The sequence below is a fragment of the Melanaphis sacchari genome, unplaced genomic scaffold, assembly GCF_002803265.2.
Source record: "Melanaphis sacchari strain LSU unplaced genomic scaffold, SCAv2.0 Contig7_pilon_pilon, whole genome shotgun sequence".
Lineage (NCBI taxonomy): Eukaryota > Metazoa > Arthropoda > Insecta > Hemiptera > Aphididae > Melanaphis > Melanaphis sacchari.
Genome location: NW_020271560.1, coordinates 3,402,524 through 3,413,847, shown reverse-complemented (window position 1 = coordinate 3,413,847; position 11,324 = coordinate 3,402,524). Strand labels below are relative to the sequence as shown.

The following is an 11,324-nucleotide window of genomic DNA, read 5'->3' as shown; positions in this document are numbered from 1 at the left end:
GTATTACGTATTGTTTCATCGCGCGCATGTCGTTTTGTTTGTGCAGGCGATGCTGACTGAACAACATTTGGGAGTCGGGCGACAGCTGGCCAACATCATCGACAGCAGCAGCGGGAAGGCAGCGGTGCCAAGGCGACCGTAGTCCGGAAGGTACGCCAGTCCGGACGGTGGCGTTCCCGCGAGGGCAGCGGCGAGCGGCTATAGTCGCCGGCCGAGCAGGCGTGGTACCAGCCGTCCCGTCGATTCAGTCGCCGCCTGCTGCAGCATCCATCTACTCGGGAACGCGCCGAGCACCGGTCCCAGTCATGCGTGTCAACTCGCGTCCGCACAGCCGCCGGCCGGGCGTGACCATTCCGCGGCGGCGCGCGTGCCCGCTGGGCCAGCAGCACCGGCATCGGCGGGCGTCGTCCACGCCGACCGCCGGCGCACGCGGACGATCCGCTGGGCGGGGCCGGCCGTGCAACCGGTGTCGACACCTGGGCCCGCGGACTGCGGGCCGACGGCAGTTCGGTGCTGTCATCGCTGACCAGGCGTGGCCGATGCTGCGGCGGCCGTGCACAGGCCGCAACGCAGTACACCACAATCGCTGCCGCACAGACAAGCGCCTGGCAGCAGCGGCCGCGGTCCCAGATTCAACGCGGACGACGCGGTGCAGGACGTGCGCAGAGTACCGTCGCCGGCGCCCAGACGTGGACAGGTGCTGCTGCAGGTGTCCGCCTGCCGCAGCAGCAGCAACAACGCGCTGCCGTTCAACTACTGCCGCTGGTGAGATGGAGGCGAGGATAACAGTGGAGCAGCTGTGGCCGACACCCGAGCCGTCGGCACCCCGGAGTCGGGCGTGCTCAAGCCGGCCAGCCAGACGGGCGTCAGGCGCAAGGTGCCGCCCAAACCCCCGCCGAAGCCCAAAATGAAGGGTGGCCCGTTGTTCGAAGACGAAGGCGAAGACGGTACCGAAGTCTGAGGTCCGTGTCTACGCCCCCCACATCCACTTCGCCGCGTGCCACACGACGAATCCTCTGTACTTCCATGATTATAATATACGTTATGATATGATGTCTCTTTATTATGTATTATTACGTACTCGTATTTTGTTCATATGTATTCGTGTGTATCCGATAGCGTACTAATATTATTTTTTCTCTTTTTTTATTCGTCCACTCATCGTAAGGCCTTGTACATTTTTCGTTTTACCACATACCTTTCGGCTGCTACAATCGTTTTGGTTTTTTTTTTTTTTTTTATTATTTACTTTGATTTTGCCCTTCCCCTACCCATAGTCGTATGAAAAATGTGATTTAAAGAGAAAGAATTGAAACGTGTTGTTCTATAGTTATATAATATGTATTATATTGCCTTGTCGTCGTCGTCGTCGCAGTTCGATTGTGGATTGTGTGCGACACAGCTAGTGTTTTTCGTTTCGTTTAAGAAAGTATATTATATTATCAAGATTATCTCCTCCCAAAGTTTTTATTCTTATAGATTAATAAATAATATCGAAGATTGCATAGTGCGTTAGCCCCTCGGGGATCAGCGCGAGTCCGACGTATAAAAATCAATGGAAAATCCATGCTCCTCGTGTATGTTTAACCTATTTAACGATGTATTGCGCACACCGTGTTGAAAATATTTTATATTATGAGGATGCTCGTTTTCGGATTGAACGTGTTGTGTTTGTGTACTAAGATAGTATATTATGTTGTGTTGTAAATTTTTTTTTATAAATGTATTTATGTTGATAATATTATGTTTCTATGAATCAGTTTCGATGTTGTCGCAGTCATTGTCAATAAAAAAAAAAAAAAAATAAAAAAAAAAAATAAAAAAATATAGTTGTATATTACATAGTGGGCGGTATATTATGTATGAAATGTGTTTGTACTCATGTTAACCTCTGTTGTCTATAAATTTATTATTATTTATTGTCTTGTTGGTGTTATTTATGGTCCCTTTTTTAATTTGTAGTCGAAAAAAAATCTAATTAAGTAATTATTATGACTTCCTACTATCACATCGAATTCTTCAACTATTTTATTTTACAATTAACGCGTCATTCATGTATTTTTTTTGTTTATTATGGGACTATATTATCATTTGTATTGGATATTTTTCAATTTTTGTTTCAAACAGTGATAACGCGCATTTTAATTCGGCAATTAATGAATGTTCAATTTTACTCTTTGTGTGTGTTTTAATATATTTTTTAACAAATTTGTTTTTTTTATACTTGCTTTGAATACCATTATTTTTTAACTGTACAAACGTATTGATAATATTTAAACTTAATGTAACTAATATACTATATTTTGTATGTATTAATTAAAACTTTTTAATCAAACGATAAATGTTAAATATGTATTAACTTTTTTTGTTTGATTTTGCTAACATAACTTTTAATTACAGTTATTTGATTTATTTTTTCCAAAACAATGTTAAAAATATAATAATATTGTAAAATAGTTAAATCATGAATATATGATTATATATTTATTGTTTATTATTAAGTGTAAAGTAATTTGATAAAACATATTACGGCCTCTTCATGACTCTTGCCAATAGCAAATTTCAAAGATATCAACAAAAAGGTTTTTGTAGAAATAAATGAATTTTTAAAAGTTCCTGTATTTGTATTTTATTTTATTATTATTTTGTATTTTGTTTTTTGTTTTTTTTTTTTTTTTTATAGTTATTATTAATTAAAATACATAACGATTTAAAACTGATATTCTTTGAAAAGCAAATGTTAGTGTAGGTAAGCTACTAAAGTTGACCACAAAATGAGATACTATTTCTTGACAAATTATTTCTCTATTATTATTATTATTATTATATGAATATTATATTATTGTGCTCGCTAACGACTGAAAAATATGGAGGCAAAATTGTAATTGTATAATTTATAAATTATAACTGTTGTAAAAAAGATGATTGTTGTTTCATTTAAAAATTAAATTTAACATGGCGAACATAGTTGGAAAATGTATATTAAAAAATAAAATAAAATATTATTTGTGTTAATATTATAGTATATTTTGTATGAAAAATAAATAAATGTCAATAAGAACATTTCAAATGAAATCAAATGTGGTATTTTTTCATTTTTAATATATAAGTATATTTTTTTCAATTAATTCCAAGACAAAGAAAAAAGTTGTTTCAGTTGTAACATTTGTCACTAGTTGAAGGAACTTATTCTTCTTATTAATAATAATAATAAATTTATTAAATTTAATTCTTTTAAAATTATTATAATTGCCTTATAATGGATACAAAAATCTTTATCCTAATATTAGTTGTTACTGTCCATATTAAATATTGTCCTTTATTAGTTTTAGTCTTATGCAATAGCATTACCTACAATTTATTTAATTTTTACTGTTTGTAATCTGAACTACTCTAATGAAACTATAGATGTTGCCTTTTGCATTACTTTGTTGTATTTTATTATTTTTTTGTAATATTTCAAATTTCTTTAGCACTTTATCTAAAAACATGAATATATCAACTTCGTCCCCACGATATTTATTTTAACCTTTTAATTAATTTATTAAAAAGAACCTTGTTTTTATAAAAATAAATGGATTCTAATCACTTAAAAAAAAAAATTAAATAAAACAGCTTTAACATCTACATACTTAATAACCAAATAATAATAATCATTAAATAAATTATTTATTTAGGTGTGCTTTTTTTTAATCTGTACAACTAATGGTAACTGAATTTAAATTAAGTTTTATACTTAGAAAAATTTCTAGTTTATAACTAAAATTTAAGATTTTTATCTAGGTATATCTACTGCACTACCTAATCAAAATGAGTGTACATAGTTCTTTCAAAATTTAATACACGTCTTTGAACTATACATTATTTTACGTATGTTAGTGCCTTTAAGTGACGTACCCTTATATTTTGCAACAGCTAACTGTTAATTTTGTTTTAAATAAATACTATAAATTATTTTGTATTGTGCAACTATAAAACTAAACGTAACGAAAAATTAATAATACTATTAATTTCAGAATGAATTATGAGCAAAACTATTTTTGCCATATATTTGACTATTACAATTAAAAATAATAATAATTTAGTGTAAAAATGTGTAAATAATATGCTGTAGATGATATAGAAAAGTCCTTTATACATAATTCATAATTAGAGCCCAGATTTCAATACAATATAATAATATATATTTTATTATTTTTTGGGTGCTCTTTAGGATAATGCACTCCAAATACATAATTCGTTTCATAAAACACTAACAGATACTTCAAAGGTGAGACTTATTTAGTATTTTTTAACATTGTTGAGTTAACAGTTTTGAAAATATATTAAAACATTATACAAGCTTTTAATGTGAATTAGAAAATTCAAAATATTTGTTTTAAAATTTTTTAGATATTTTTAATCCATACCACAAGCGTCAAAGTGAATCTGCATTCCCAGACTCCCAGGCTACCATCGCGTTAAGTCATGGTGTTTGTGCTAGTTAGGCGACTAACCGGAACTTTCGAGAACTTCCGGATTTTCTCATATAATCCTATGTCTTTATATTATATATATATACTACGACTATACGTGTCTCATCACACCATGGAGGATACAAATCCAAACCCGTATACCTCAGGCCTGAGAAATTGTCAATGGTTTGTAAATTTTACACGTAAAACATATAAGACACTTTAACCCCCGTAAGTAATAATAGGACTACGTGAAAGCACCGAATTTCCAACCAGCACTATGTACTAAGATTGATAGATCCGGTTCCGGAACCGGATGACAACTGCAAGAGTTTCTCAGCCGACGTCGGCGTCCGTAATTATAATTAATTATATGATATGGTTAAAATAGACGCCAAATAAAATTTTCTATAGCGTAAAAATATAAATCATTGTTTATAAAATTTAATGTTTTCGTGTCAAATATAGGAAAATTAATATAAACTAATATATAATTACCAATTACTATAAAACGGTATTAACAAATTTACGATTAATTCTGAAATAAAAATTGAACATTTATATTTTAATTTATATTTACTTGCATAAATTCAAATTTCATTTTGACATATTATACATGTGTACTATTATTTTTCATGCATAGTGTCGTTTACTACGCGAGAATCTGAGATATAATAATATATATTATACTGTTTCGTCGTCGTTTGTTCGGCCCAAGGGAAATATTGTACAATATGATATTTGCTTTTATTAAATCAACACTTGAAACCGTTTCTACTAGTTTTAATATACATAATTTCGCGCATATATGCGTAGTCGCGTTGACGTTTTTGCACCCATATGCATGTCATTGGCTCAATAAAATGTTCTTACCTTTTTTTTTTTTTTTTTTTTGTAAAATATTTTTCTCTCATCACACACACTTTTAAAATAATTTAAATAATTAAGATTTCATATACTAAAAGCGACGAATTGTGTGAAAGACGAAACAAATCATAAAATAAAGCGTAAGGCAAAACAACATAACACCAACGGATACGACAATATGGATAGGTATAAAAGAAATATAAAGATTGTAAATATGAATTTTCTAAGGAGGGGGATCCATCCTGAAAATTTACAAAATATTTTTAAAATATCGTAAATAAAGAAAAAGGAAATAAAAATATTTGGTGAAAATTTCAAGTATCTATGAAAATTTGTTTTTTAGTTACACCTATAAAAAAAAAAAATTGATTTTGTCAAAAATTGAATTTACGTAAAAATTCTGGGCTTCCTGAATATTTTGTTTGTTTTTTTCTGATTATAAAAATAAGTACTGTTCTAGAAATTGAATCTCTTTAAAATACAAACTAGATTCAATTTAATATCCAAAACCATTCCCATTTTTGAAAATCAAAGCATTTTATCATTTATCGTGTACATGTACACAAAAAAAGATAGATTATTGTAAAATTAATATATTCTCAATCACTCAGAATTTAAAATAAATAAATAAAAGTATTGATTAGAATAATAATTATTTAATTTATCAATTCTTTCTGTTACACCAGTATAATAATATGATATTATCATTATCATTAGAGAATGGGGGAGAAAAGAAGCTAATCACTGATATTCTAAAAATAGAATATATGTTAAAATTAATTAGAAATTAAAAAAGAATTGCTTGAATTATTATTGATTAAAATATATTATTTCATTAATCGTTATCCCATAATGGTATTGCTAATTTTACCTCTATTTTAATTTCTTTTATAATATAGAATGTGTTAATCAATTACTTAGTACGTTATTAATTTTTTTTTTTTTTTAATTGTTTTCCCTGTAAAACATAAAAGTTCCAATATAAATAATTATAATGTAAAGGAAAATTAATAATTTTTATTTAAATTTAAATATTTTATTAACTAACTTTAAAGATGAAACAAGTTACAGCAATCCTAATTTTGATTTATTTTTATATTTAATTTAAATTGTTTTAAAAACATAAAATTTAATGATTATAAAATGTTTTTACTTCCAACTTTAATCTTGAAAGGTAAAATTATTTAATCTTTGATTCATCTTCACAGAAAACTCAAGTCTATTTACAATTGAACCAGAAAAACTGCACAAAAAATACATTTTTAAATGGCATTTTCCACCTGATAACTTCACAACTTTTTCCAAAAAACCCCGTTTAATGAGCTCTGATATATCCTTTGTAGATAAATCTAGGCAACAGCCCTGTACGTCTCTAAACTTTGATAAGAATCACAAATCAGTACAAGAATTTATTAAAACTTAACTCCAACTAAAACATATACATGCACAAAATAAAGTATGGTAGAGTTAGTTTTCCCAAGTTCTCCTTTTACCTACGGTCCATAATTCAAAAATCTAAATTAACAAATGTAATACACACGCCTATATAGCCCAAATTTAAAAAGAAAATTTTATTTAATTGAAATAGATACACCTAGAAAATTTTAATTTAAGACAATAATTACAACAACAAAATACAATAATTCATGATAAAATAGCTCTTATTTCAAAATAAAAATAATCTTAATTCTCGTAATAGTTTTAAAAACTCAATAAATATGCATGACTTTTCTTTTACAAACTTCAAGGCAATAGGGGACATTAAATTAAAAACAATTAGCTTTAAATATATGGCATAACTCATAAATCATCAGCAGTATAAACATTTTTACGTTGATAAAGAATAAATCAATCAAAATTACTACCATACCAGCTTTTAGTAAATTATTTTTTAGTGATCTTCAAAATCAAAAAAAAATTGTGTCATCTAATTACAATAAATAGCGTGTTCTGTTTATTTTGATGATATGTATATAAAATAATTTATAAAATATTCCAAAGAATTTGATTCCGATGAAAGTTTTGAAGACTTGGGTCATTATAGAAGGAACTGCGTTCTATTATTTATGGTCAGAGGTATTTTTATTTTTATTTATTTACAGTATAGCAGATTCCGATTGCATATTTTCTTTCTTATTATTAAATAAAAAACATTTTGAAAAATTTGATACAAAACGTTCTTAAAATATAATTTGAAGTTGGATTGTGTCCAAAAATTATAGTGTATGATCGAATGACAGACAATTAAAGTACTTTAAAATCATTAAATGTTTCTGAGAATGGGCCATATTTTTTTATCGACAACAATAAAATACTTTCTTTGTTTGATATGCCACAATTACTTAAGAGTTTTAGAAATTATTTAATTGAAGCCTTATTCATAAAAAGTAGTAATAATATAATTGAACTCAATAAAAAAAAAAAAAATTAAAAAAAATGAGTTAAATAAATAAAATCTTAAAAGTAGGTGTTTCGTTAAAATAACAGCTGCACATATTTACCCAAATTAATTTCAAAAATGATAAGTAAATCAACAGCACAATTATTGGACCAATTTATGCCAGTACAAGCCAGAACAATTAGACTTCTGTAAAAAGCATAAAAAGTTTCTTTATGTACATCTAAAGGTAGAAATTGCCAGGCAACTATAAAAGATTAAAATCTTATAGTAGTCAAACCGATAAGAACTCAATATAAAATAAATTCCAACAATTCAACATTGTCACCTTACAGAACACAGAATCCATTTCTAATATTTATCTTTATCTTTTATATGATTCGATGGAGATTCTATTAATAATGAAAACATAAATTATGCTAATTTGAAGGAATTTTCTGTTTCATGCTTTGCCGGATATTTAAGTTATAAATGTATGAAAAAATTTAACAGTAACAATAGTCAAAATTAATTATTTATCGATAAAAACTCAAACGATAAAAAACAATTGCATTTACTTAATAAAAGTTACTTCAATTAAAAACGAAAGTAAATTTAAAGTACTATCAAATAATTTGAATAATGTAGTAAATAAAATTGTAAATATATTTTCAAAAACAGTTATAAAAGCTATTTGCATAAAAATAAATTTTGAGGGTATAGAAATAATAAGACAATTAAAAAACGACTTGACGAATCATTGACAAACTGCATAGAGCATAAAATGTTTAAAATTAAACAACTCTTAATGTGCAAACATCTGATAAAACAAAATTATTTTCAAGCAACTCAAAATCAGCAAAACTTTCAAAATTAAAAATATTAAGCCATATTTAAATATATAATTATATTTTTATCATTTATATTATTTTTTTGCTTGCTCCGTCGTCGTACCTGTTGGCATAGCACAATATAGAAGAAAAATATCAACTGCGCTTTTAGGGACTATTTACGTCGGTTTTATGAAACGGTTCTTTTCGGAACCAATAAACATTACAATTTACATTTATTTTTATGATTAAGCTGCAATATAAATAATGTACAAAACCCTTGTTGTTTTTTTTACGTTTCTTTAGTAATAAAGAAAATATTCTTGCTTAGTTTTTAATTTGTTCGTTCTTTATCATATACTTACATACATTTATCTTAGATAAAATTCTTATCGCAGAAAATCCTTATACCATTGCGTGTCTGTCTATTCTAGTGTCGATGCGGATAATAATATTGTCACGAATACGCTCAGAACCTCGCGGCCTCGTGGATATGCAATTAAACGTACATCAAATGTTTTTATGCTGCTCGTTACGTAGCAGTGTAATAATATTATACAGTAAGCCCTCGTTTAACGTCGCCTTATTTAGCGTTGTTTCGCTATTGCATCGTAGAAGTTTAAGTCCTTATGGTTTCGTTTAACACTACAACGGTTTCAGTATAACGTCGTTTGCAATACATATCGTGTCCATCAAATTATTGTTAAATTTACATAAATTTCATATAAAAGTATACAATTTAAAAAGTGTTTCACTTAACGTTTTTTCGGTTAACGTTGTGTTTTCCAGGAACCTAACCTCGACGTTAAACGAGGACTTACTGTACTTTATTTTGATTTCGGTCAACACACATCGTTTCTCGATTTAGCGATGGAGCCGTGCACTTTGCGCGGGCGGACCGCATTGCTACCGACGCAACGTTTGTTCTTGTACGACACTCGTCGTTGTACCGGTTTTCGTCGTGTACTTGCCACCCCGGTACACTCGTCGACCATCGTAAAATCTAACAGTAAAATATCTGGTGCTCGGGCACGGGGGCGCTGAGAAATAAACGGCAATGCCCGGATTTCGGTTTCCCGGGATCGACGAGACGGCGATCTAGCCCATTTCCGTGGGGTTTTTTCAATCGAAAGTCTAATTTTCCACAGTTCGGTGTTTAAAAATCAATCGTTCGAGGAAACTTTTTACGAGCGCGAATCCTTCGAAATCTTTACAAACGACGTAGACTGTCCTAATATTTTAACTATTATTATTTATTATTAATATTATTATTATTATTATTATTAATAATAATATAATAACTTGTGAGTAACAATACCCTTCTATAATGATGGGGAAAGGGTAAGGAGACCCAGGTCCCAAGTAACATCATTTTTTCTGTACCCATGTTGTTATTATAATAATATGTGTAAAATTTTAATTTAATATATTATTGCGGTAAACGGTAACGCCGAAAGACGAAAAGCCGTGTCGTAAGTTATGGGTGGCAGCAACATTCCAATGGCTTGAGTTTTAAAAATAATTTTAATAATAATTGATAAGTCAATTGTATTTGTATCAATTAAATGTTAAACAATCTAAAATAATTCTTAGAGTAATAAAAATGGGCTGTGTAAAAGTACAATAACTATTACAATAAGAAAGCGATAAAACGTTACAAACAATATAAACTGTGTTATAAAAATATGCTTTCAATCAATATCTAGATACAGTTGTACAGATATAGACGTAAGTACGTAACTACTAAATATGAAGTATGTAAGTTTGTTAGGAGTAATTTTTGATAACCTAATAGAATCTTTAATAACTAATTTTATCAAGTTATAAAATCATTCATTCTCATAATCGAATTGTCTCAATGATCGAGACAATTAGATATAAAGCAATACTCAGTTATACCATGGTCATAAAGAAGATCTCGCTTACACATTTTTTGATAATGCATTTTATTAAGTAATTTTTTATTTGTATACCTCTTATGAATTCCTCGATAAAATATTAAAATATATTTCCCAAATAAATTTAAAGAACTATTCAGCGAATATGCATTTAGTAGAACTAACATCGTGTTTTTTATTTTTTTTGTATTAAATTTAATTAGCATAATATTATCAAACTTAATAAGTTATGAATATTATTCGTGTTTATACGGTGGGATATTCGATATTTTAACTTTTATGCAAGTTATGAGTATGTAAATTATTTCAATTTAAAAACGCCCATATAATATCTTATTTTAATATTGAAACATAACGTACAAAACGTGTAGATACTATACGAATACAGATAACGTTCTTGATTTACGTGGGCATCATAAAGACCCATACGAGTATACGACCAACATTGTTATTCGATTATTTATTAAGTGTTTTTTGTAATCGTTGAGCTATCATCGTAGTGTTAATACTAGTGGCTACTAGTAAATAAAAAACAAAAAACTTTCAAGTTCTAAAAACTATTTTGAGAACCATTGACCTTCCACGCCACAACGCAGGTACTCTTCAGCTGTACGGGCGTACTGAAATAAATACCGAAAACATATTATTCAACATCACCCGACGGATTGTTTGCGACGTCTGCGTCGATTTTCCAAAAAGGTTCATTTCGACGACACGACATCCCGGCATCAATGTGATGTTATACGGCGGAACGAATAGACGTGCGCACACGTTGTCTACATTTTGAAAATTGGCGGGGAAAAATGTCTGGGAGATATTACAAAGGGAGAAAGAAAAAAATAAATATATATTTATATATATATATATATATATATGTAATGAACGAAGTACACGTTAA

At 30.0% G+C, this 11,324-nt stretch overlaps 1 protein-coding gene across 1 annotated transcript in view; it reads left to right on the top strand.

The window, feature by feature from the left end:
* LOC112601611 (leucine-rich repeat-containing protein 24) overlaps positions 1-2,232 on the top strand; it is a 96,479-nt gene extending 94,247 nt beyond the window's left edge. The window contains exon 7 of the mRNA XM_025349318.1: positions 771-2,232. Within this exon, the coding sequence (XP_025205103.1) occupies positions 771-961 (191 nt within the window). The 3' untranslated portion in view covers positions 962-2,232. The remainder of the gene's footprint in view (positions 1-770) is intronic.
* Positions 2,233-11,324: the final 9,092 nt, after the last annotated feature.